At 56.6% G+C, this 26,697-nt stretch overlaps 2 protein-coding genes across 8 annotated transcripts in view; both read left to right on the forward strand.

Moving 5' to 3' along the window:
* Positions 1-15,108, forward strand: part of IFT122 (intraflagellar transport 122) — a 77,606-nt gene extending 62,498 nt beyond the window's left edge. For 4 of the 7 annotated variants that reach the window (XM_022562744.2, XM_022562734.2, XM_022562737.2 and 1 more), the window contains 7 exons: positions 996-1,096; positions 3,019-3,184; positions 4,080-4,191; positions 4,800-4,925; positions 6,526-6,605; positions 6,869-7,033; positions 7,529-7,979. In XM_022562744.2, coding sequence (XP_022418452.2) covers positions 996-1,096; positions 3,019-3,184; positions 4,080-4,191; positions 4,800-4,925; positions 6,526-6,605; positions 6,869-7,033; positions 7,529-7,618 — 840 coding nt within the window. In that variant the 3' untranslated portion in view covers positions 7,619-7,979. Of the gene's footprint in view, positions 1-995; positions 1,097-3,018; positions 3,185-4,079; positions 4,192-4,799; positions 4,926-6,525; positions 6,606-6,868; positions 7,034-7,452; positions 7,980-8,773; positions 8,872-14,995 lie in introns of those variants that run through there. The other 3 variants (XM_022562735.2, XM_022562736.2, XM_022562741.2) reach the window with 3 other exon arrangements.
* Positions 14,803-21,661, forward strand: RHO (rhodopsin). Its single transcript, XM_022562745.2, has 5 exons — positions 14,803-15,304; positions 17,008-17,176; positions 18,436-18,601; positions 18,708-18,947; positions 19,805-21,661. The coding sequence occupies exons 1-5, from the start codon at positions 14,944-14,946 to the stop codon at positions 19,913-19,915; spliced, it is 1,047 nt and encodes a 348-aa protein (XP_022418453.1). The 5' UTR covers positions 14,803-14,943; the 3' UTR covers positions 19,916-21,661.
* Positions 21,662-26,697: the final 5,036 nt, after the last annotated feature.

Raw genomic sequence — 26,697 nt, forward strand, 5'->3', positions numbered from 1 at the left:
TATAGAAATTTAAGTGAGAACTAAAGAGAGAATGCTGGGTTCTGGACCAAAGAAGTAGTATAAAGTGAGTCCTCACAAACTGAGACCTAAGACCCTCACAAACTGAGGGCCTAAGTCCTGGTGGCTCAGTGATGACTGTGGCCTAGCAAGACCCTTCAGGAAATGTCAGTTTTATCACCATTAGGTGCTCACTGGTGGGGGGTGGGGGCGGGTAGCTGGCCTGCTTTCATCTTGTCATCTAAAGCCGCGTGCCAGATTCCTTCGAAACAGGGTTTTCTTAACCTTTTATAGACTCCTCCTGATAGAAAGTTCCCTCTGCTCTACTGTGTTCAGCTTCTGGCAGCCTCTGGGTGCAGAAGACCTGTTCATTCACCTCAGCATGTCTTGAGTGCCTATCTGTCAGGGCCTGTGCCGGGCTCTGGGGGTGGAGGGATGCAGCTGGGAGCCCCAGCGCCTGTCACACCTGTGGGCGTCGCACAGTCAGGCTGCTGCTGTACAGCAGAGAAGAGGCCTGCGATTTCATCCTACCAAGGGTTAATTGCCTCCGCTTAAAGACGTGCTTATATGGAGGTCATGTCTTAAACCGCATAAAGGTCTCCTCTTTTAGAGCTACTTGGAGACAGCTTGAGCTCAGGGAAGTGGAATCCTTACTGAGCCCAGAGGCAGTGAGCTTGGGAGAAAGACATTGTTGGGCTTTGGGATCAGACCTGGGTTTGAATCCCAGCTCCACTCCTTTCTAGCTGGTGACTTGGGCAGATCATCTCTCGAGACCTCGGTTTTCTCGTCAGCACAGTGAGGATGACAATGCTTCCCTCACGGGGTTGGGTTGGGGACCACCGGAGGCAGTGGCTGCAGGCGCCTGGCACACAGTAGGTGCCCACTGGGTGGGTCTGCTGTTCTGTTGAAGTCGCTTGGAGCTACTGGTGTCTGCCTCTCGCCCGGCCCAGCAGCAGCTCGGTTGAGAAATTCAACCCTGTTTGCTTTCCTCACGGCAGGAGGAGCCGTTCAGTTTCCACCTTCCCGAAACGCTCTTCAACATCTCCAGGTTCCTGCTGCACAGCCTGACCAAGGACACTCCCCTGGGCATCTCTAAAGTGTATCCTTTCTCTCACCCCACCCTCTGTCCCGCCCCTCTTGTCTAATGGCCAGAGCACTTTGCTGGCAGAAGTTTCCCTCTCTCCAGCTGCCTCGGGGAGGGGAGAGAGCTCGCCCTGCCGCTGCTGTTCGGCTGGACGAGAGGCTCAGCCAGGGAGACCGAGGGAGCGCCAAGGGAGGATTAGTTTTCAGGGCTCTCTGGGCTGGGCCCAGCAGCAGGCCTCTGGACAACACACTGTCCAGGCCCTCCCAGAACCCACAGATGAGGGTGTGACTGAAGTGAAGGAAACGCCAGGCCGTCGGGGCTTGGAATATTGGGCACTTCCCTGGGGGGTGGGGGGGGAGCGTTTATTCAGCCCAGGCGGACAGAGCACCTGCTGCATCCCCGGTGCCAGACCAGGCAGTAGGCGACAAACTGCCACAAATGGGGGAGGCGACAAGTGTCAGGGCCTGGTTCAGTGGGGCGTGTGCTGTGTCCCAGGGTGGAATGCAGCTAAGGCCGGGGCCAAGGTTGGCGAAGGCTGCCTAGAGGAGGTGACAGCCATCCTGTAGGCTGAGGTAACCAGGGAAGACGTGGAGTACATGTTCCAGGGGAGCGCCCAGCGCCTGGAAGGGCTTGGAGGGAAGTGAGGTGGGGGGAGGGAGGAGCTGAAGGCCCCCTGCGTGTGAGCCAGGCTGGAGGGGCAGCGGCCTGAGGGCCTCCCTGTGAGCCGGCCTCTCCTTCTCTGTCTGGTAAGGGCCACAGAGGGGCCGTGCGCTGAGGCGGGGCCTGAGGGCCTGTGCTGCCAGAAACGACCAGGAAATGACCCCAAATCCTGAAGGTCCTCAAAGTGATAAAAGTCGCAATAAACCCATGTCCTCTTCTAAACACCACTATCTCTAAGCCCCTTCCCAGCCCCACCCAACCCTGCCTTCTTTCCTTGAGTAAAAAGCCCTCCCAGTCGAGGGTTCAGAGGTGAGAACTAGCTTCTCTAAAGGGTTTCAGGCCCGTCATTTACATTTCAGGGGAAGCTGCCACAGACCAAGGGGCTCTCGGGACCTACACCCGGCCTTTGCTGCAAGTTCTGTTCAAGTCAGCAGAGTTTGACTGAACCCTTGCCCTGAGCTTCACCCTTGCTGTCCACTGGGGATGTGGAAACAGCTCCCGACACAGCGCCTGACTCTGATCAGGCACGGTGGAGACACAGACAAGGAAACTGGCCTCCACGTGACTGCTGGGGTGGGCGGGGCCGCGCTGGGGGTGTGGGGAACAGGAGCCTCGGGGGAGAGTGGGGAGGAGGTTGGGCCTGGGCCTCATTTAGCTGAGGCGTGTTAGGGAGAAGTGGGGAAGGGCATTCATAGGTGGGGGGAGGGGAGGAAGGGCAGGCCAGGCCTGGGCACAGCCGGCCTTTGAGGTGACCTGAGATGGAGCACAAAGCCTAGGAGTTCCAAGGAGGGCCTTGGAGCAAGGGAGGCTGCGCTCAGAGCTCGCCATGGCCTTGGTGAAGTGCAGACAGAGGAGTGTCTGCACCGGGGACCGGCCTCCAGGCGGTCGGGGACCAGACTCCGTTGGCGGGGCTGGAGCAGGGGGGTACTTGGTGCCAGGCATCCTAGGGCCTGGCTGGCAGGCTGGGTGAGGCCGAGGGAGCCGTTTTGGCTTAGGCAGGGTACAGAATGAGCCGTCAGCAGGCCCAGAAACCCCAAGCAAGATTAAAATATTAATGGAAACTACGCTGTCTCTATCTCTGGAAAAATCTCTGGGCCTTGATACCCGAGAAATATACTTACATCCCACGAATGAGCGAGGCAGTGCTCAGACTCCTTCCCGTGCTCTCCTGGCACCAGCACGAGCTGCGTTCCAGCACGGAGCTCGCTCCAGAGGTGGGCAGTGCCAGCTCCCGGGCCTGGAGTGGCCTCTACTGTCCTTAACGTCGTCATTGGCAGGAACACGCTCTTCACTCTAGCCAAACAGAGCAAAGCACTGGGTGCCTACAAGCTGGCCCGGCACGCCTATGACAAACTGCAGGGCCTGCAGACCCCCGCCAGGTTCCAGAAGTCCATCGAGCTGGGCAGCCTGACCATCCGCTCCAAGCCCTTCCAGGACAGCGAGGTGAGGGCGCGGCCCCCTCGGGCAGGAGGCTTCTCCTGACACCTCCTAGTTCGACCTGGGTTCATTTGTAGATGGCTGCCGTGCTCCTGGGGCTTTGCGCTCCCTCCCTCCCCTCTGTCGCCCAAGCCCTGGCTTGCCAACTCTCCCCCTCTTCCCTCTCTGTGTCCTCTCTTCTCCGCCACAGCCCTGCCCTCCCTTGCTTCCTAGCTCTCCCGAGGCTCCAGGTCTGCTCCACCCCAGTGCCCAGGTCGGCCCTGCCTTCACCTCAGCCTAGGAGCCCCTCCCCTAGCCCACCCCTTCTGGAACCGGCTTGTCACTTGCCAGCAAATCTACTCCGAGTGTCTGCAGCTCAGTCAGTGCCCCAGCCCGCCTTCCTCCAACCCAACCAGCCGCTGTCTCTTTCACAGTCCCCTCCTTCAAGCACAGAGCGGAGACTTGGCATCAGACAGATCTAGGTTCAAATCCCAGTTCCCCCATTTCCTCGGTTTCCAGCTCTATGAAATGGGGATGCGCCTGATAGCTTTCCCACGAGAGGCTGTGAGGAGAAGTGAGCCAGCGTGGGTAATGTGCTTAGTGCAGTCCATGGAGCACAGGGACTGGCTGGTAAACGGGGGCCGCGGTGGTTGTCATTCCTGCCAGGAGAACCGCGCTGCTGAGCCCTGCCTGGGAAGGGGGTGTCCAGCGCCGCTGTGGTCCCTGTAGGCCCTTATGCTGCTTTGCCACAGCTCAGAGCCTGTGCGCTGCGCCCTCTCCAGTGCCCCCTTCCCACCTACCCAGGTGGCCTTTCCTCTCAGCTGCCAGGCCCCAGGGAGCTGAAACCAGGGGAGGAGACGGGGCTGGACCCCACCCCACCCCTGCTGGGCCCTCGGGCCTTTGTGGTGCTGGCGTTTTGTAGGAGCTGGTGCCCTTGTGCTACCGCTGCTCCACCAACAACCCGCTGCTAAACAACCTGGGCAACGTTTGCATCAATTGCCGCCAGCCCTTCGTCTTCTCAGCCTCTTCCTACGGTGAGTGCCGTGTGCGGTTGGGGCGGCCAGCATGTGGGTGGGGCACCTGTGTCCTCCTCTGGAAATTGGGGACCGTGAGACCCCCACCCCGCCTGACACACACAGCCACTCCGGGTTCCCAGAGGCAGGACCCCAGTGCTGCCCCGACCTGAAGCACCCACCCCTCAGAGCCCAGTGTGCAGCGCTGCCTGATGAAAATGCCTGGGAAGAGGCGCCGCTAGTCAGGCACTCCGCCTGCAAGGCTGATGTGGCTCTCAAGCCCCAGCTCCTTCCATGTTGACGAGGGTCAAAAGCCCTTTCCCAGTAGCTGTGCAGAGACGCTTCTCTTCTTCCGTTGGAGAGGAGTCCCTCCGGCTCCTAGGGGGACAGAGCAGGGGTAAAGGCCCCCGGTGCTCACCCTTGCGTACACACGCATGCCTGCACGCGCACACACGTACACGCACACATGCTTGCTTACCCCAGATGTGTGGCAGGCAGCAATGCTGCACCTGCCAGCTTTCAGAGAGGCCTGTGCTGGGTGGGGAAGGAGCTCTGGGACCCTTCCACCCCCTCGCGCTGCCTGGTGAGAGCATTCCAGCCCCAGCCCCTCCCCCTCCCCGTGCCTGCAGAGGTGCTGCACCTGGTTGAATTCTACCTGGAGGAGGGGATTACTGATGAAGAAGCCGTCTCCCTAATTGACCTGGAGGCGCCAAGACACAAGCGTGAGAATAAATGGCAAGAGATCGCAAGCAACAGTATCCTGGGTGCTGGCCAGACCCTGTGTGTGTCGGCTGAGCGTCGGCCTGGGAGCACGCCAGGAGGCAGGGGCCTTGGGGGGTAAGGCCAGGGCAGGGCAGGCCACCCTGTGTGATGGCGAGGACCATGTGGGAGCAGGCACAGGGCCAGAAATGGGCAGAGCGCTGGCCAGGGTGCAGCGGTGCAGGAGGGGACAGCACGTGCCCACAGGCCAGAAGTGGCACATGGAAGTGGAGATGCCACCTTGGCCTTCCACCCAGGAGGGCCTCCCACCCACCCCTGGCTCCTGAAAGGCGCTCCCCTGCTTCTGGCTGTGGGGCTGATGAGCAGCCAACGCGGCATATGACGCCTGGATCGGTGGCCCAGCTCTTCTGGTCAGGTCACTTTTATGGACAAGGGACAGAAACACAACTTGGACAGGCCAAGCAACAAAAGGGTGTAGAGAAACCTAGCGTGGACGGGTGCTCAGCCTCACCCAGATGCTTGCTCAGCGCTGACGGGAGCCTGCCTCTTGTCCTCTGGGGCCTGCTATCCTCTGGTAGTTTCATTCTTAGGCTGCACCTGCCCTGTCCCCACCAGCAGTGCCCAGCCTGCATCCCATCAGCCCTGCGACCCCTGGTGCTCCTCCCAGTGTGTCAGCATAAACCCCAGGGCACGCCCTCCCTGGAACAGCTCGGGCCACAGGCCACACGACAGGTGTCCCTGTGGCCAGGACCGCAGTCATGGTCCCAGCTGAGCCACGGTGTGCACACGGTGGGCCTTGTGAGCACACAGCAGCTGGGTGGGCAGGTCTCGGCGGGCTGGGAGCCGGTGTTTCTACAAGCTTTCAGACGAGGCTGATGCCGCTGGTCTGTGGACCACGTTTGGAGGAGCAGGATTGAGGAACACCCAGGCAGTTGTTTACTGAAGGACGGAGACGGGAACCGTATCTGCACTCACGCCCACCCTCTACACACTCACGTCAGATGCTTAGGCTGGGTCGTAGCTGCTGTGCGGGGCCACGTCCCGCACCTGACTCAGCACCAGCAGCCTCCCTTCCCCTGGGGGGCCCTTCCTCATCGGACCTAGCCAACCTGGCAGAGGGGCGGCTCCCTGGGATCCGCAGGCGCTCTCCGCCTTCTCCCTGAAACAGGATCTGCGAGGCCACCTCAGGTGCCTGCAGACCACCCGGCAGCTGCTGCGTGTTTCTCCAGGAGCTGGCGGGTTTGCCGGCCGTGGTTTCCAGCCAGGCCCATCGCTGCTGCTCCCACACCAGCAGGCCCACAGGCCTCCGCTCACACGGGGCTTCTCGCCAGTCTCCATGAGCCGTGCCTGGTCTGAGGGGGCAGCAGAGGCCCGTCAGAGGCCCTTGTCTCCTCCTTCCCCACCTGTGCTCTGGGTGTGGCCCCGGCCTCGTGTGACCGTGGCGTCACCCCGGCCCACATTCCCTCCGTCCCTCCATCTGGAAAGCCACTCCACAGACCTTGCCACGCTTCCCCACGGCTGGTAGGGAGAGTGCCACTCGAGGCCTGGAGGGAGCTCCCGTGGGTCTCAACGCATCGGGTGGAGGGTGGGGCCTGTCCCTCGGCCTCAGGTCCCGTCCTTGACTAGCTCCTGCAGCTTCCCAGACTCTGAGGCTGGACGAGACCCTGGACTCCATGGGAGACGATGACCCCTTCACAGCCAAGCTGAGCTTCGAGGTGAGGGCGCCCCTCTGAGTGACAGGCTGCTGAGGCCCATGAGGCCTGCTGGGAGGGTGGTCTTGGGTCCCTTTCCTGCGCACACTCCCTGTCGGGGCCACTCGGGGGAGAGGAGGTGCCTTCACAGAGGTGGCCTGGCCAGGTTCTATTGAGGGACCCGGTGGGGGAAGTGTCTGGGGTCCTCTGTGGGATCATAATCCACGTAAACATGTCCCCGTGGCTGAGTGAGGGCCCTGGTGCCCCTCTCCCCGCCTGCCCTACAGCAAGGTGGCTTGGAGTTTGTGCCCGTGGTGGTGAACCGCTCGGTGCTGCGCTCCATGAGCCGGCGGGACGTGCTCATCAAGCGCTGGCCCCCGCCCCTGCGGTGGCAGTACTTCCGCTCCCTCCTGCCTGACGCCTCCATCACCATGTGCCCCTCCTGCTTCCAGGTACCTTGCCTGCTGCCTGCAGCTCATGTGTGGTTCCCAGTTTCTCATCTCCACTGCTTTTCCATTTCCCAGATGTCCCCTTAGGGAGGCCAGGCATCTGGGAGGAGCACAGGTGTCCCTCAGCGGCCAAGGCCAAGGCCAGGGCTCCGAGTTGGGAGAAAGACTCGGCCATCCTTAGGCCCTCCCCACTCTCACATGCATTCCATGGGCTGTCTGGAGTGGACTTGCCCCTGACCCTGTGCTTTCTGTACCTGCCCTTAAACCAGGAGGGCTGGGCAAATGTGATGCACCTTTGAACTTCATTTAGGAAAAAAAGGGGCCTCAGGCCTTCTCCCCCTCCCTCCCAGTCCTCAGACAAATGTGGCCTGGATGTGGTGTTTCTAGTCCCGACTCACTGCCAACCCACCTGCCCTTGGAAGGTCAGTGGTCCCCACCAAGCTTGGGGCTGCTGAGCGCCCAGAGCTGCGGCCTGGGGTCCCGGCCGTCTCTCCTCAGATGTTCCACTCAGAGGACTACGAGCTGCTGGTGCTTCAGCACACCTGCTGCCCCTACTGCCGGAGGCGCATCGACGACCCCAGCCCTTGACCGGCAGCCTCGGGACCACCTGCCCCCTCCCGGCTGCCTTGCAGGCAGCTGGGCTATCGAAGGAAGAGTTAAACTGTCAGAATGTGTCTTCTGCCCAGATCAAGTTTGAACTCTAGGGAGGGGCCTTGTGTAACCACGGAATTCCTATTTATGGCATTTCATGCCTTGTAAATACTGCCAGGAGAGGGAGAAGAGAATGTACATATATTTTCTAAGAAAAAAAATCTGTTACTTTCAGAACGGCTCTGAGTTGTTCACGGCAGCCTGCTGGAGTCCACAGATCTGTCAGACCATTAACATGTACACTTTGCGAACAGATTGCCTCAATAATTACAAATAAAAGGGCTACTTATTTTCATCATCCGTGCCTGCATTCTCACAAATCTTCGTATTGTCTGCAACTTAATTTCCTTATGCAAAAGTGCACCTGTTTCTAATTTGATCTGAGAGGAACATTACATTTGTGTGCTCTTAAAATTTAATCTAATCGAAATGGCAATATGGGAATGGTAGGGGAACGGGGTTTTTTAAATATTTATTTATTTTGGTTTTAACGGGGCTCCATCTCAATGAGAAGATAAGATATCTGGCTCTAAAGAAGGTGGCAAAGAGGGCTGCCGCTCCCGGGGGCTCTGGAGTCGACCCTCTACTTCCCAGCTGGGGCCAGGCCCCCCTCCTCCCCACCATCCCCTAGCCCCCCAAGCTGACCTGAAGCTTTCCCCTTCCTTCAGCTCCTGGAGCGGGTGGGTTTCGTTTGAAGTTCCAGGAAGGTACCTTCTCCTGAGCACCAGCAAGTGTCCGATTCGGCAGCTCAAGGGCCGATGAGAAGCTGGGGAGGGGAGCTGACATTTATTGGGGACCTTTTCTGTGCCAGCCGTGCTTCATAGGCTGGCTCAGTTCTCATAGGCTGGCTCAGTGATGGAGGGGGGTGATTTCCGTCCTGCCGCCATGGGGGCTAGTGGAGGTGCTGGGGCCCTGGCTGCGAAGCCCCTGTCCTGTCCTGAGGCCTCTCCCTTTGCCCTCCGCTCTACCTGCCCAGGAGGCAGCGAGCAGTCCAGTGCTTTATACAAAGTCCTGACAGCAGGAAGAAGGGAACTGGGCTGCCAGGGAATGTGTGGAAAACCACCCTGGTGATTAGATATTGATACTTTACAGGGCATCTGTGAAGTGGGCAGAGCGGGACAAATGTCCCCATTGGAGGGGTGAAGACCCTGAGGCCTGGAGAAGGGAGCAGCTGCAGAGGCCACCCAGTGGTGAGTCCAGAGCTGGACCCCTGCCCCACCCTCTCCTCCCTGCCTCCCTCTGCATCTCTCTTAGGGGATGATGGAGGAAAATACAGAAAGGGAGCCAGAGAGTTGTGCCAACAGAACTCCTCCGTTGAGTGTCTAATTACGTACGATCATGCATGCTCTCTCTCTCGCTAAACATTTATTAATGTGTTAGGGTTTCCATTAGCGCATTACTTGAACTGAGAGCACTTGCATATGGCTGGGAGAAAGGAGAGGGAAAAACAGCCCCCCGCCACCTAACAGGCGCCAATCACAGTGACAGATAAGATGGAGGCTAGAGGCAGGGGAGGGGCCCAGCCTGAGACTCCAGCGTGCATCCTCTCAGCCGAACGACGCAGAGGTGAGGGTGTGCTGTGCCAGGTTCTGCTGCCACAGGGGAGCTGAGCTCCAGAGGCCTGGGTCGGGGCTCCCGTGAAGTCTGGCCCTGACTGAGCGCCAGACATGGTGCCGAGCACTTTCCATGCATCATCTTCTGTAACCCTCTGCCGTCTTCAAGGATGTCCATTGTACAGATGCTGAGACTGAGGCTCAAATATTTACTGAGTCGAGACAGAGTCACAGGCAGGCACAGCCTTTGTGCATGAGCACTGTGTCCTGCTGCTCCCCTGTTCCGACCTGGACAAGGCCTTTGCCAGGCCCAGCCCTCTCTCCAAGGCTGTTTTCCCATCTGTACAAGAGGCCCCTCCAGCTCTGACACTGAGGTTCCAGCCTCAGTCTGTGTCAGATGACCCTGACAGCCCCTCCCATGCCACAGTGAGGCAGGCACCACGGGGGTCTCGAGATGCCTGTCTCACTAAGAGGAGACTGAGGCCCGGGGAGGGGAGTGGCTGCCAGAGGCTGTGCAGCTTGGAAGTGGTTCAGGCTGCGACTTGATCCTGACCTCTTGGCTCCAGGTCCTCAGCACTGTTCCCAGTTCCTGGAAGGAGGAGGTACGGAAGCAGGGATTGGGTGCCCCAGAAAGAGCCCCAGGCCAGACCTTAGGTGGCCCTGGCTCTGGCCCGGCCTCAGCCCACTGGTGTCTGCACCTACCCCCAGCAAGGCTGCCGAAGCTGGGAGCCCCTCGTGGCTCTCGAGCAGGTGGGCAGGTGCCCCTTCTCCAAGGTTGCTGCCAGTGGCAGATACCAGATGACCTTCCACTTGTGCCAGCCCTGACCTCAGGGCAGGTAGGAGCCCCAGCAGAGAGGCCACCACTGGGCAGGGCTGTCACCCTGGGCCCAGCACTTGCCCAAGTACACCCTGATACTCCTCCAGCCAGACTCCAGAACATCTCCTAGAATGGAACCTGGCCACGCCCCTCCCCTGCTTGTAACTTTAGTGGCCCCTGCTGGCCGCCAGCTGGCCCCCCGGACTCGTAGGCCCTCCTGCCTCCCCTGCCATCCCATCCCGCGGCCCCAGCGCCTCTACGCCAGCCGGCCCTTCCCTCCTTGGACCTGGACCCAGCTGTCCCCCTGCCTAGGCTGGGGAGCTTCCCCACTTCCTGGTCCAAATCTCACTCCTCTGGGCCCCCACAGCACTGGGGCTGGAGCATATTCCCACCTCTCACGGTTATTAGTTTTCCCTTTGTCTGCTGCCTCCTAAGCCTGGGAGCTCCTTGAGGACGGGGACTGTCTAGGATTCATCTCAGTGTCCCCAGCACCCAGCTGAGGCCAAATGTTGCAGTGGGAGGGAAGGAAGAAGGAGGAAGGAAGTGAGGCGGGAGGAGAGGAGGCCGGAAGGAGAGGAGAGTCGGCCTCTCCTTCCCTCTCCCCCCTTGACATTCTCAGCTCAGTCTAAGGCGTCACTCAGCTGTGGTGACGCAGCCTGTGGGGCTAAGCCAGTGAGGGGAGGTGGCGGGGGGTGCTGCTGACCAAGCAGCACCTCCACGCAGAGGCTTACGAGCTATTTGCGCGCTGTCCCCTAAGCCCTAATCCTGCGTGGCCAAGCAGGAGCCCTACCCCTGGCGTGCCAGAGGGGCTGGCCCGGGGCAGCAGAGACGACCAACCCCAGCGGCCCCGGCGCCACCCCTCACGGCTCCTCACAGCTTGTTCTCAGCCTGGCCAAGAGGGGCAGCGGCTCAGAAGGTTGCCCACACCCGGACTTGGCCCTCGTGTGCTCTGAGCGTCTCTCTAAACCTCCTGACACAGGGGACAAAAGAGCTCAGGCTGGAGGGCTAGCCGCCTGGCCTCCGTTCCGGCTCTGCCGAGGAACATCATTTCCCCCAGTGGTCAGAGGGGACTGAGGCCTCCTCACGGGGCTGGGAGCAGATGTTCCTTCACTGGGCAAATCTTTACTGAGCACCTACTCTGGGCTGCGAGCTCAGGTGTAGCCAAGAACAGGCCGAGCTGGCCCTGCCTTCTAGAGAGAGATGGGCCGTCGGTCAGGAGACACATAAGACCGTTGCTAACAGTGATGACTACCGAATAGGAAATGAACGTGTGATGGGTGGGTGCCCAGACGTTTAGAGCTGGCAGGGGCTCTCCATGGCTGTGGATCGAACGAGGTTCAGAAGAGGATAACGCTTTCAGTAATGCTCACTGATCACCTACAGGAAACTGAGGCACAGGGAAGTGGGGAGGGCTGGGCTACACCTGGCGCTGTGGCCGCAGAGCCTCAGTCCAGCGAGGGAGGACCGTGAGACCTGTATCGTCAGGCCTGAAGGTCTGTGAGCGCTTTCCCTGGTGGGGAAAGTGGGTCAGGTTTACCATGCAGGTGGGCGTGGATCCCCGGAGTTTTCTAGCCCCAGCAAACTGAGAGGGGAAGCGGGTCTTCCGGGGCTCTCTTGGCGACCGAGAGCCACAGGCTTGAGCCCAGTGCCGCCTCCACCACTGCTGCCCAGGCTTGACCAACTCAGTCAGGCCTTTTCCAGCACCCCAGCGCAGCCCTCTTTTGTCATTGGCAGCGTGGTGTGAGTTATGAAGGGAAGCTCTCCCTGAGAGCCGTCTTTGGGGCAGGAGGGAGATGTGGCCAGGCAGGTTTGTCATATGACCTGGGTGACTCCCTGCCAACTAGGGGCCTTGGTCTCCCCACCTGCAAAATGCGGCAAGGAGGGGGTCAGAGTAGGTGTCTTTTAATGACCTTCCTGCTCGCTCCATGAGCCTGTTCCTCTGAACAAAAAGTTGTTTTTTGTTTTTTGTTTTAGTTTTTTATCATGCGTTACAGAACAGAGCTCCATCACATCAGGGATGGCCTTTAACCCCCCATCTCCTCACCCTGTGAGTGTGGGATTATTAGACTTTCCTACAGAGGGTGAACCTGAGTCTTAGAGAAGGGAAGCACTTCCTGATGTAACCTAGATCCATCCCCTCAGTCCACAAATATTTCTTGAGCACCTATTGTGTGCTAGACCCCAGGGAATACTTCAGTGAACCAAACAGAAATCTCAGCTCGTTCAGTTTCAGGGAAAATGATTTACATGCTCCTGCTGTGTGTGGAGCTGGGCTCTGGGGCCCTGTGGTGAGCAGGACAGGCCCCAGCCTACCCCGAGGGACTCAAACATTACAGCCTAGGAGATGGACAAAAGACACATGAACAGAATAGGAATTAAAAGCTTCCAGATTGTCATAAGCACTAGGAGGTAACAAGCAAGGTCCTGAGGTCGAGGGTCGAGGGATCAGCCCGGCCTGGGCAGGGCTGTGTGGGCTGGTGTTGACCCAGGGTGTCCACTGTCTCTCCTTCTGTCTGGCTACCAAGGGCCGCGTCAGAAACTCTTCACCTTGACCTCATTAACGACAGGCCTAATTACTGGGCCAAGCGCCTTGCACTTTGAGGGACCACCCCCCACCCACCTGCCACGCCTGCCCCTGGCTCATTCACCAGCACACATTTCATCAGGCTTCTGTGCGAGAGTCCTGACCCTGCCCGGGGCCTCAGGGGTCTGGAGCCCCAGGTGGGCTGGAGGGAAGGGGGCACATTTCTAAGCAGACAGGTGTAGGAAACCCAGGTGGGAAGAGAAACTAGCATGAGGGAACTTAAGTGATGGAAGTCTTGAAGACTGGTACACTTCCCTGGCCGGCCTTGTATTCCCAGACTCAGGGACTTTGCACTTGCTGTTCTCTCTCCCTGAGCATCTCTACCCCCACAGAACTCCTTCCACCCTTGAGTTCTCAGAGAGGCCTTCTTGGGCTGCTCTAGACAACCGTGCTCTGGGAGTAAGTTGCCATCTGAACTTACCCTGTTGTTACTGGTTTCATTATTTGTTTGTGGGGCCCTCCTTGCTCTCACAGAAAGACACTTCCTGCAGGCAGGGCCTTGGTCCTTCTTGTCCACTCTGTCCCCCAGAACTGAGCACCTTGTGTGGATCACAGTAGGTGCTGGATAAAAATTTGTGGCTGGGGGCTTCCCTGGTGGCGCAGTGGTTGAGAGTCTGCCTGCTGATGCAGGGGACACGGGTTCGTGCCCCAGTCCAGGAAGATCCCACATGCCGTGGAGCAGCTGGGCCTGTGAGCCATGGTCGCTGAGCCTGCGCGTCGGAGGCTGTGCTCCGCAGCGGGAGCGGCCACAACAGTGAGAGGCCCGCGTACTGCAAAAAAAAAAAAAAAATTTGTGGCTGGCCCGTGGTCAATGAGCACCTGAAGGCCAGGCTCCCAGTTCACTCCTGGGGGATGTCCTCACCATCCTGCTATACATGGGGGCCCTCATTTTCCCCCAGAGCTCATCCCGCTGTCCTGGGACCCACCCTCATGGCATTGCCTATCACCTGGCATCCAAGGCCCACGGTCCCAACCCAGCCTGACCAGACATCCCGGGTTGCATCCTGTGTGCTGCAGTGTCCACCCAGTCCTGTTTCCGGGGTCCACCTCCCCTTCACGCGGGGGTACCCAGGACCACGCCTTCCTCGCTCATTGCAGGGATCTGGTGCCTGACACGCGTTTGGCACAGCTCACCTCCTGCAGTCAAGGGCCTTCCTTCCGGAGCCCCAAGGGCCTCTGTCCCCTCCCTGCTTCGGTCAACCCCCCACCCCCGCTTGGTACCCTCCTCCATCCTCGCTCCCTTCAATCCATCTTTGAGGGCTTTTGAGCCACCTTTCTGTTGCCAAGATCTGCCCAAGGCACTGCCCCCTACCCCTGGATAAAGCCCCCGGCACTAAGCCCCACCAGAGCTGGCCACATTCCACGTGGGCCTCAGGCCTCTGCCCAGCCTTTGTCTTCAGTCTACGCTGTCTTCCCCACTTGGCAACCTGGCACAGTGTCCCCCCTCCCTCAAAACATTATCTCCCTGGACATCTCTGCAGGTAGGCAGGCTTCCTGCCTGGGCCAGGAGCTGTTCTTCCCACACGGGAGTCTTCCTCAGCCTGTAAGCTCCTCCTTCCTCAAGCTTCGGCTCCCCAGTGGCCTGCACATAAATGATTGTGGAACGAGTGAGCGAGTGAATTCCAATTCAATGTAACAAATGCTTTTTGAGCTCCTGGGTGATGCCGGGCTTGTGTCTGCCATGGGGAGTGCCCTGCCCTTGCGAAGCTCACAACCTGACAGATGGGCTACTCTCAGTATGCGGTTACTGGATGAGCCAGGAGGTGACTTAGGTGGGGAAGGAATGGGTGAGGGGCTGAGTGAGGGGATGAGAGAATAACCGGCACCTCTGCCCTCTGGGAGCTCATGGTCCATTTGGGAGGAAGACGAAGTTTGCTTGCACTAAGCCAGAGGGAAGTGGGGGTATGGAGTCAGAGGTCCCAATGTCAGGCCAAGGCCATCAGCTGAGATGACAGAGATTCCTCGGGGACAGGAGAGTTGGGGGCGGGCCTCCTGCCCTTTCCCAGGGTCCCCAGCACCTCCCTTCCCGGACAGAAGCCTTCTACCTGGAGTCACCTTGGCCCCTCTTGGAAGCCAATTAGGCCCCCAGTTGCAGCAGTGAGGATTAATATGATTAATAACGCCCCCAATCTCGCAGGTGCTGATTCAGCCAGGAGCTTAGGGAGGGGAGGTCACTTTATAAGGGCCTGGGGGGGGGGCGGGTTTCAGAGCCTGGAGTCATCCAGCCGGAGCCCTGCGTGGCTGAGCTCAGGCCTCAGCAGCATCCTCCGGTTGGAGCTGCCGCAGGGCAGCCACAAGGGCTGCAGCCATGAACGGGACAGAGGGCCTGAACTTCTACGTGCCTTTCTCTAACAATACAGGCGTGGTGCGCAGCCCCTTCGAGTACCCGCAGTACTACCTGGCTGAGCCGTGGCAGTTCTCCGTGCTGGCCGCCTACATGTTCCTGCTGATCGTGCTCGGCTTCCCCATCAACTTCCTCACGCTCTACGTCACGGTCCAGCACAAGAAGCTGCGCACGCCTCTCAACTACATCCTGCTCAACCTGGCCGTGGCCGACCTCTTCATGGTCTTTGGTGGCTTCACCACCACCCTCTACACCTCTCTGCACGCGTACTTCGTCTTCGGGCCCACGGGATGCAATCTGGAGGGCTTCTTTGCCACCCTGGGCGGTATGAGCTGGGGTGCGGGTGACGGGGGCTACAGGAGCCAGGAGCTTGCGGCGTGAGGGGGCCGGTGTCTGGGGACAGCCTATGCCTTGGGGATGGTGGCTGAGAGGCCATTATCCAAAGCCCTCACTTAATCAACACACTTTAGTGATGATGAGCTAGGCTGCCGTTTGTCGAGGGTGGGCACTGAACACTGTTGATCTCACTTGGAGTGGGGTCATTGTCTTGCTTTCCAGCAAGGAAGCAGATGAGAGAAGTCAAGGGCCTTGCTGGGGTCACATCAAGTGTCTGGCGGGGCTGAGTTTCAAGCCCATGTCTCTGAGGTCCTTCAGGACATATTCTGCTTCCCTCGCAGCAGCTGTGCTGGGTCAGACCCACGCCGGGCACTGGGGATAGAGCTGGACAAGACAGATCCCTGTGTTCAGGGCTCCCAGCCTGGGGTGGGAGGAGGGCTCTGAGTCCTCCAGTCACTGGACTGCCTGTACTGGGCGATGGGCTCGGTCCTTCTCCAACATCTAGCTGACTCCCTCCCAGCCCGCCTCCAGCCTCTCTGCCACGCTTGAATGCTTTCTGCATTGATGAGTCCATTTACAGGGAGACGTTAGACCTGTGAGGTGATCTGTGTAGCTCTGAACCATAGTTTAAAATACTTTCTTTAACTGAAAAACTGATTCTCTGCAGAGAATAGATCCCATTTAGCAGATGAGAAAACTGCAGTGTGCAGAGGGGAAGAGTGACTTAGGGATACGGCAGGGCAGTGACCAGGGCCTAGGTCTCCTGGCTCAGATCGAGGAACGTTCCTTGGGGACACATGGCCTCTCAGGCAAGCAGGAGACACGAGAGGTCATTATTACAAAGCCAGGGTGACAGGGAGAGCCTAGCACCAGCCACAGGGACGCTCTGCCTCCTGTCTTCTCTCTCCCACCTGTGTCCAGGCTGCTGCCTCCACCCCATTCCTGGGACTCTGGCCATCACTGGGTGTTTGTCACCTTCAGTGACCACAGTCACACAGTCTCAGGCCAGAAGGGTGCCACACACAGGCGGACACGTCTCTGCTACAACTATGGTCCTGGAATACTCACTAGTGTTCCCTTTCACTCAGAAATGTCCTAGTTTGGTTGATAATTCCTATGGCCACCCTCCCTCCTGAGTTTCTGGGGTGATGTGCAGGGCAGATGTCTGAATCACATCATTATTTCCTCCTCCTTTCTCTGAGCAAAACATTATGCAGTTCCTTGGCTCCTAGGAGAGGGTCCCACATAACTCATGTTATTACATTTCCCTGGAGGGGAGAGGCCGCTGCCCAGGAGGGAGGGAAGGCTTCCCAACTCCAGGCTTCTGCTGCCTCTGCAATATCTTTTGAGAGGAACTCTGCCTGTTGCCCCATGAAGGACACATTTTTCTATAAAAGCTCCCTACAGGGCTCCCAGTCCAGCCATGACCCCATGACCCGATTTCTATGTCCCTCAAGAACCCAGAGCTCTTGAGCTGAACTAACCTTCCTGGGAGTTACTCTGCGCGGCATATTGGCCCCTCTGCCCCGCACCCGCTCTTCAATGTCCAGGCCCTCCGCACCCTAAGGCCTTGCTCCAGGCCCGCCCCCAGGTGCTTTCCTGGCCGCCCTCACCCCATCCCTCAGGGGAGCTCCCGCTCCTTAGACAGGTCCAGCCACGTGGCGTGTTGACTGACAGCTGGCTACCTTGCAGGTGAAATTGCCCTGTGGTCCTTGGTGGTCCTGGCCATCGAGAGGTACGTGGTGGTGTGTAAGCCCATGAGCAACTTCCGCTTCGGGGAGAACCATGCCATCATGGGCCTCGCCCTCACCTGGATCATGGCAATGGCCTGTGCCGCGCCCCCTCTCGTCGGCTGGTCCAGGTAACAGCACTGAGTGGAAGGGAAGGAAGGATCTCCAGGGCTCTTTGTAGGGTCCTCCAGCCAGGGGGGCTGTCTGGTTCTAGGTCCCGAGCTGGCAGCTGTCATGGGGTTGAGGTTTAGGGCAGGGAGGAGAGGGTCAGCCCCTGACACTGCTATGGGGCTGGTCCCCATGTCAAGGGGACTCCAAGACGCCCCAACCCTTCACCTTGGCTGTGCCCCTAATCCGCAGCTAAGCCAGGGCCAGATTCCAATCCTCTTTGGTCCAGTGCCCTGTTGAGCAGTTCCTCTGACCTTAGGCCTCAGCACCTGCGGAGGCAGAGCCTTCCTCGTGCAGGTGTGACATTGTAGCCTCTGGGAAGCAGTCCTGTCCAGAGTCTAGGCCGTTATCTCCAAATGGGCTGAGATGAGCTGGGGTTGCGGTGGACAGTGGTTCCGGACATTGGACTAGTGACTCTGTAGGCGGCCTCGTGTCCCTCTGCTTCCGGGAAACTCCCATCTCTCTCCACTTTCCTCCTCTCTCAGTCTTCCTGGGGCCAGTGTTCTTTGCCCCGTGCTGAATTTGAGCAATTCAGCAAGGGACAAAAAACTCTGGTCTCCTTCCCTGTCTTCTCCAGTCTGGCCCGGTTACATCCTGGTAGGCACAGCTAACAGACGCTGGGTTTTCCGAGGTCGGTCCAGTGTCACCATCGTCTGAAATCACCCAAACATCCTAACCAGATGCCCCGGGGCCTCTTGTTTCCAGAAAGTGCAAAGATCCCTTAGTTACCCTGTGTGCCCCTCTTTGGCCTAGAAAGACCTGGGCGCCTCAAATACAGAGCTTGGCAGGGCTTTTCCCTTCTCCCCGCCAACCTGTGCCCTGTGTGGCCCGAGGCCTGGCCTCCGGCTGCTGGAGAGTGGCAGGCCGGGCGGGGTGGGGCAGAGCGGTGCGGTGGTGGGCGCGGCGTTGGGGGGGCGCCTCTGGAATGAGAGGCTTGGAGAGACTGTGGTCCCGGGATAACACGGCGCTGAACGAACAGTGAAACAACACTGTTTCCACAGGTACGTTTGAATCGCTTGCCTCAGTCAACGTGATCCTCAGTCACACAACCAAGGAGAGGTTTATTATCCCCATTTCACAGAGAGGGAAAGTGAGGCCCAGAGTGAGACCAGCCCTACAGTAGGCGGTGGCAGGGGACTCTGGTCAGCTGGGCCTGTTCCCAAGTCCCTCACACGTGGGTCTCCCTTTGCCCCTCCCGCCCCATCCCCCCACCGGTCCTCAGGTACATCCCGGAGGGAATGCAGTGCTCGTGCGGGATTGACTACTACACGCCCTCGCCGGAGGTCAACAATGAATCCTTCGTCATCTACATGTTCGTGGTCCACTTCTCCATCCCCCTGGTGATCATATTCTTCTGCTATGGGCAGCTGGTCTTCACAGTCAAGGAGGTATGGTCCTATGCTGGGCGCGGGGGACACGCACATTGACTGGGCTGAGCCCAGCCCCCATCCCAGAGGAGCCTCAGTCTGAACACCAGGCCCTGTTTCCCCGCAGGCAGCTGCCCAACAGCAGGAGTCGGCCACCACGCAGAAGGCCGAGAAGGAGGTCACTCGCATGGTCATCATCATGGTCGTTGCTTTCCTGATCTGCTGGGTGCCCTATGCCAGCGTGGCGTTCTACATTTTCACCCACCAGGGCTCCAACTTTGGCCCCATCTTCATGACCGTCCCGGCGTTCTTTGCCAAGAGTTCCTCCATCTACAACCCCGTCATCTACATCATGATGAACAAGCAGGTGCCTGCTGGTGAGGCGGGAGGGTCCAGGTCCCCCAAGGCCACAGGAGGACGAGCCACATTCTTGACTGGGCCCTCAGTCTTTCCACCTGCAAAATGGTCAGGGAGTTGGTCTTCCCCGGGGTGTCAGAGTCATCTGGGAGAAATTCAGACTCCTGGGCCAACCCCCAGACCTTCTGATTAGAGGCTCAGGGTGGGCCCAGGAACCTGCATTTCTAGCAAGCCCTCCAGGTGGCTCTGATGCTGGCTCAAGAACGAGAAGCACCCATCCAGATGGTTTCGGAGGCCTGCTTTAAAGGTCAAACGGTCAAAGTCCCAAGCCTGGGAATAGGTGACAGTTTCCACACAGCTGGACAGGGAGCTAAAAAGTCTTGTTCCAAGGAATGAAAGGGTAAAGCGGTCCTTTAACACAGACCAGTGGTTCCTCTGCAGATCCCTTGATCCAGTGGGGAAAACATGGAGTCAGACATATTGAGTTCAAATCCCAGCTCTGCTAGTTTCTAGCTGTGTGACCTTGGGCAAGTCACTTCCCTTCTTTGGGCGTCAGTTTCTTCATCCATAGGAAGGGTGAATTCCTAAACTCTTGGGTTAAATGAGATAATTTACAGATAGCCCTTGGCACACAGAGGGCATCATGGAGCATCACCAGTGACAAAGAAAGCCCCCTGAGGTTTGGTGCTGGCATTTCCGGGTGGGGTCGTGAAGGCTTAGTAAGTTCCTCCAGGGAGCCATTTGAGAGGGGAGTGGAGGCTGGGAAGGCCAGAAGCGGGACGGGGGTGGAGGCAAATCTCACCGACCATGCCGGTTGCCACCCACATTTTGGGGGACCCTGACACTGACTCATGCCCTTTCTTCCAGTTCCGGAACTGCATGCTCACCACCCTGTGCTGTGGCAGGAACCCACTGGGTGACGATGAGGCCTCCACCACTGCCTCCAAGACAGAGACCAGCCAGGTGGCGCCTGCCTAAGGACTCTGTGGCCAACTGTAGGAGTCTCCCAGCCCCCGCCCCCCACCCCAGCCACCCCATCAGGAGCCGTGCCTGTCGGAACCAGGTCACACAGGCTCCCTGAGTTTAAACAAACAAACAGAAAGAGAATTAATGAGAGAAAAATGAGGCTCCTCACTTGGCAGGGACGGCCCAGTCTGGAGTCCTGATTTCCCAGGGGCCGGTGGGATGTGTACCCCCCTTTCCCCCCAAACTCATCTCTCAGGCACACGAGAACTCTTGCTCTGGAAAAGTGTCCCAGCTTAGGGATAAGTGTGTAGCACAGAGTGGGCACATAGTAGGTGCTTAATAAATGCTAGATGGTTGAAGGAAGGAATGAATGGAGACATGAATGGAGAGATGAATGGGCAGGGAGAGCATATCTATCCTCTCAAAACCATGTTAGCAGCAGCAGCTCACCCTTGTCTGATGCCCTTGAGCAGTTGTTTTCCTCCTTGGGCCTCACTTTCTTGCCCCATAAAGTGGAAATTCCAAATCCCCCACACAGCTGCTGTGAAGATCAAATGAGATTGTGTGTGTGCGTGTGCGTGTGTGTATGTGTGTGTGAGCACTTTGTAAATGGTAAGGAGCTGTACAGGCTGTAGTTAACATTATAAATAATATCAATGAATGTAATTAATTCATTGCTATGATCATCTCCTCTTGATAGTGACCATTTTGAGATTGGGCAAGGCCCTGAGCAACCAGCCTCAGCAGGTTTATAAAAATGAGCCAGACGTCAAGGCCAGACCAGGGCTGGGTGTTGGGCCACGGGAGGGACAGTCAAGGAAATGCAGAACGCAGTCATCAGGACTGAAAAAACAGCGGGGGTTCAGAGTGTGGGACTGAAGCCCGGGGATCTCACCTCCAGCATGGAGCCCCGGGACTAGGGCCACCCCTTTTCAGTGTGGCCCATGGAGAGACAGGCCTTTCTCTCAGCTTCCAGAAACCACTTGTTCTCCTCCCCAGCACTCAGGCTGCAGCATCTCTGGGCCAGTATGGAGCTTCTAGAAGCCATGCTTACCTGCCCACATTTAATGGGGAGCTGGGTCCCCAATGTCACCCTTGTCTCAAAGAGCTTAGAAACAAAGAATGGGAAATCTGGCTGGGCCCACCTTCCCTGGGGATGTCCACAGGTCTCAGATTTCAGCTCCCTTGCTGGGCGAGCCTTCCGCGGCTCCAGTCCATTCTGCACTGTGGAGAGTCCTTGCTGTGAAACTGGCTGGGACGCTGGGGCATCGAAACTGAGCTGCTTCGGCAACTGCCCCTGCTCCTCCGCGTAACCAAAGCTGGAAGCTCTACCTCTCCCCAGCTCTGCCTGGAGACGAAGGCAAATTGGGGTATTAAAAGCTCAGCTCCTATACCTGGTGTTGATGGTGGTGGTTTGTGTCACTCTCAAGCTCTTTATCTGCAGGATGGATTGGAACAGGGCGGCGTCCACCTGACCCTTGACCCTGGGTTGCCTGGTTTGGGCAACTGTCAGAGCCCCCTGGGAGTACGAGGTGGGGGGAGCAGGCCCAGGAATGAGAAAAGTCCCCAACTTTGGAGTCACAGAGATCCAGGTGACCCGTGAAACTGCAAGCAAGTTTTGTCACCTCTCTGAGCCTCCTTATGTGCAAAAAGGAATCTTAAAGCTGACCTTGATGGGATCTGATGAGCTTTCAGTATGCAGCCAACCTGCTTCCTGGACACAGCAGACAGTGGGAGACTTTTGGCATTACCGGAGCCTTGGCTCAGAGCTGGCCCTACCAGGGACCTCATCTCCAAGGGGAATGGGATGGAGATGTAGCTCCCAAATTACCCTCATCCTCCAAGGTAGGAAAGGGCGGCAGGAGCCTGAGAAGGAAGATCTCCAGTGCCATGGAGGGACTGGAGCGGGTAATGGCTGGGGTCTCTATTGTTGCCCCTCTTAACTCTGTCTCCCTAGGTGATGTCGGTCAGGATTACTTTGGCTGCAAGTGACAGGAAATCCCACTCAATAGCACTGAAGCTAAAGGGAAAAATTATTGGCTCCCAGAAATGAAACTCTCAGGGCATCAGGCACAGCTGGATGCAGTTGCTTGGATGATGTTAATCTGGCTTGTACGTCTCCGCTCTGGCTGCACTTTCCTCTGTGTTGGCTTCATGCAAGGCTGACTGTTCTCAAGAGGTGGCATAAAGGCCACCAGCAGTTCCAGGCTCTGCAAGGCCTACAGAAAGTGGTCTTCCCTTTCTCATCTGTTCCAGCACAGTTCCCAGGTAGGGCTCTCGTCGGCCAGGCCTGGGTCACCTGCTAGCCCCTAAGCCTATGATCAGGCTGGGATGGGGATTCATCCTCTGACTGGCCAGACCTGGGTTACCTGCTTGCCTCTGCAGCCAAAGGTAGAGTTAACCCCACAGAAACCAAATGGTCTGAGGGCGGGGACAGGAAGGAGCCCAAAGAAAACCTCAGGGGCTTGTTTCTAGAGGAGGAGGGCCAGAGACAGCGTGGCCAGAACCAACAGCGGGCCAGAGGGGAGGGACTCTATGTCGGTGACGCCCAGCTAGTGCAGCCTCCCCCCACAGCGGGGACCCGCACAGAAGATTCCCACGGGGCCCCCATTTCAGATGCCGAGTCGGGCCAGGCACGGCAGCGGGAGAGACAGTAGCATTTCAGCTCGTCTGCCTTGCAGGCAGCCCTGTCCTCTCACTCCCACACCCCAGTCAACTTATTCTGAGGATTCAGCCTCACATCCAGAGAAAAAATTTACTCTAAAACCAGAACATTCGCTGGCTTTTCCTGATAGAGAGAAAAGCCCCCTTACTTCCTTAATTTATAATTGATTTGACAGCCACTGATGGGGAACCCGCCATAAATAAAGGCAAAGAGCTGCTGACTGAGGCTGGGGAGAGGGTGTTACCCAGCTCATGTCCAGGATCCAGGAAGCCAGCAGGTTTATGGAGTGCCTGTTGTGTACAATCGTATCTTCACTCAACCCAATCTAAGGAAGCTGACCCTAGGCCAGGACGTGCCGGGGACTCAGAGATGGATTGGAGGGAGCAAGTCTCTGGGCTGTGACCTGGCCAGCATCAGGGCCACAGAGCTCTCTCACCTCTGATTTTGCCTCTGGGAGGAGAGCGTGTGAACCTCCACCCCAAGGCAGCAGGGCCTGATGACAGCCTGCCCCTTGCCCTCTAGTAGAGACATGTGTTCCACATACCCCAAAGTGCCCCTGGGAGACAGTGGGTGCCCTTCCCAGCTGTGTGACCTCAGGCCAAATCCTTGAACCTCACTAGGGCTCAGGCCCCTCAGCTTTAAAGGGGAGAATCAATCATCCCAGTTGGTAGAATTGTCTAAAAGGACTGAGATTATTGATACAAGAGATGAGGTGCATAATAGGCATTCAATAAATGTGAGTTCCCTTCCCAGAGACATGACCAAGTTCAAAGGAGCACCTCCTGTTATAGTGAGAGATAGATGTATAGAGAGGTTAAAATAATGGAGGTGTCTCAGGAAAGGGGGAAGCAAGTGCTAACTGCCCCCAGTATTCATTCCCTTTCTTTCTTTTAGTATTATCAGCCCAAGTTCTAGCTAGGCACCTCGCCACCCAGCACAAGACTGCATCTCCCAGCTTTCCCTGCATCTGCGATGGCATTTAGGTGACATTAAGGCCTAGCCAGAGGACTATAATCAGAAGTGATATGTGCAGCCTCTGGGTTGTGCATTTCAGAGAATGGAGGTGTCCACCATGTCCTCTCTTCTTTCCTTCCTGGTGGCTAGAATGTGGTCATGATGACCAGCACTGCAACAGCTTCTTGGATCATGAGGTAGAATCTGTGGGCAGATAATGGCAGAGCATCAAGAAAGAAGGAGCCTGGGTCTCCCATGCTGCCTCACCAGCCCTGCACAACCGAGACTTGAGGGGTTTCATGACAGAACAGTCTCCTGGTTTCATGTTGAAGCCACTGTTATTTTGGAGTCAGGGATGGTTTCTTAACTAAAGCAGAGAGCTTCCAGGTTGTAGCCCAGGGTCTGGACTTAGGGAGACCTGATGCAGGTCCTCTCTGAACTTTAGCTTTTTCACGTATAAATATAACAGTGAATATAAAATATGTGGACATTGAACATGGCAGCTCTTTCTACCCTACCCTCTATGCATTTATTGACCTAAAGTCACAGATGTCCTCACGCTACAGGGGTTAGAGTTAACACAAAACGGGCACTGCTTCAAAGAGTTTAGAACTGAAACCTGCAGGACTGTAAGTTCACACATAGGAGGACCTCATTCAACGTTACAAGATGGCAACAAAAGTTTTTGGCAAAACTTACATTTCGTACAGGCCTCAGTAAACACGTCTCATGAGTACACGACGGAACCTGTCCTCTCTCCAGAAACCTGATCCTCACAATTACCATTTCCCTGTGAAAAGGCAATCCTCTAGAAGAATTTTTAGATCACGCAGCACATTTTAGAACTTCTTCCCTGCAAATGCAAAACTCTGTCCTGGCACAGCCCTGGAGCAGGGTTTCAGATGAAGCTCGTGGGAATGTTTGTATCACTGAGTCTTTCTCTACTTCTCAGTTCTTGGAAATGTGATCAAAATTGCTGCCCCCATTGGCACCAGCTTCCATGCGCCTCTTTGCCTCATTTCATCTCCTGCTCTAGATGGTTCTCGCAGATGGTTTTCAGGCCTCCCTCCACTCAGCCAAGCTGGGTTCTGGCACTGGGGCTTCCACAGCAATGGGTGCTGAGAACCTACTGCGTGCCAGGTGCTGTGCTGGGCACCAGGGAACACCACCAGGAACAAGACAGACACAGCCCTGCCCACCCCCACTCCCTCTCAGAGCTCAAGGAGACAGGTAAGGCAGTGTTTTAACTTGGGGTGCTAGAGGCTCCCACAGAGCAAGTTGAGGGGCTGCTGGCAACACAAGGGGGGGCCCCGAACATCCTAGGGTGTCAGGGAGGGCTTTTCCGAGGAAGCGATGCCTACACTGAGGCCAAAAGGATGAGTGAGAAGTGGTCCAGAGAAGGTAGGTGGAGATAAAGGAGGGCCTTCTAGGAAGAGTGTATCAGCTAGCTTATGCCGTGTGACAAACAACCCCCAAATCTCATGCTTCAAACAACACACCATGTATTGCTGCTTGTGACTCTGTGGGTCAGCCAGGTGATCTGGACCAATCTTGGCTGATCTCTGCTGGGCTCATTCAAGCATCTGTGGTCAGCTGGAGGGCTGGCTAGTGGGCCAGCTGTGGGCTGGGTGACAGGGGAGACTGGGCCATGGGATGCTCAGCATCCAGAAGCCTTGTTCACATGGGACTGGGACTGGACATCATTTCCACCATGCAGGGTTGGTCAAAGCAAGTCATAAGGCGAGCTCAGATTCAAGGCATGTAGGAGGAGCTGCAAACTTATACTGCAAATGGGCATGGATATGGACAGGGGTGAAAAACTGGGGCCATTGTGACATCAATCTAACAGATACACGCACAGAGGAAACACAAAGGGGAAAACCCAGCTCTCAACACCTAACCAGTTCCAAGAGCCTCATTGTGGTTGGACTGTGGGTTTCCGGGGGAAGGAGGCTCCATAAGACAGAGGTCAAGCTTTTACCCATGGCAGTGGGGAGCCATGAAGGGTGCTAGGCAGGGCAGTGATACCCAGTTTCACTTTAGAACACTTTGCCTCCCTCAATCCAGACCTCTGGTGATGGAGAGTCCCCTGGAAAAATCCCAACAATAGGACTACAGAGAGAAAACTGCAAGTCTGTTCTAAACCTGTCCCCTTCAAATCCTACACCCTCCTCAGAGGTAACCACTGCTATTACCTTTCAGACCTTCTTCTGTGGCTTCACTTACACACACACACACACACACGCACACACACACACACACACACACACACACACACACACGAGTTCTGTCTTCTCAGAAGTGGGGACATATTCCACAGATACTTTCTGTTTTATTTCATTTTCACTGCTGTGTACTATTCCACCGTGTGAACAGATCACAGTTTATTTGTCCAATCTCCCCTTGGTGGACATTTAGATTGTTTTGAATTTTTGCTAAGATTGCAGTGTATCAGTGTAAGAGTTCCTCTCAGATTTATACCCAGAATGACATGGATGGGATGTGGCACGAATCCATCTTAGTTGTATTAGACGTTACTCAATTCTTTCTATGTGGCCACCAACTTACCTTCCCGACAGCTGTGCCTTTCTTCACATCCTAGACACGCAGTATTGATGGGCATTTAAATATTTGTCATTCTACTGGGTGTGAAATACCACCTCATCCTTGTTTTAATCCATCTCGTCATTTTAAATGGCACAGAGTATTCTGCAGTAAGGGTGTAATTCAGCCAGAGCCTGAGTGATTCATTTGGAACTTCTTTTTTTTTTCCTTTTCCAAATAATGCAGCAATTATTTCTTTTCCGACTAATGCACTCCTAGGAGAGAGAAGTGGAGTGCTGGGCTCAAGGGAATACCTTTTCCAAGTAGGCTGCACCCAATTTATGCCCCTGGAAGAGGCAATGATGGCCTGGTTCCCTGCATCCTTGTCAATGCTTTGTCTTCAATTTTTATCAATGTGATGAGAAAATAGTATCTCATCATTGTTTCAATTTAAAATTTCCTGAGTGTCAAAGAAGTCGAAGATATTTTCCTGTGCTTATCAGCCTTTCTGATAAATCAATATTCTTTGTTTATTTTCCCAGAGGACATTGTCCTTATTTATGGAGACTTTTGGGAAGTAATTTAAAAATTGCTCATTCATCCCTTAAAAATTCTTTCTTATAAAACAAAA

Source organism: Delphinapterus leucas, chromosome 10 (assembly GCF_059928025.1).
Source record: "Delphinapterus leucas isolate spDelLeu-1000000601 "Yukka" chromosome 10, BTC_Dleu_Yukka2, whole genome shotgun sequence".
NCBI lineage: Eukaryota > Metazoa > Chordata > Mammalia > Artiodactyla > Monodontidae > Delphinapterus > Delphinapterus leucas.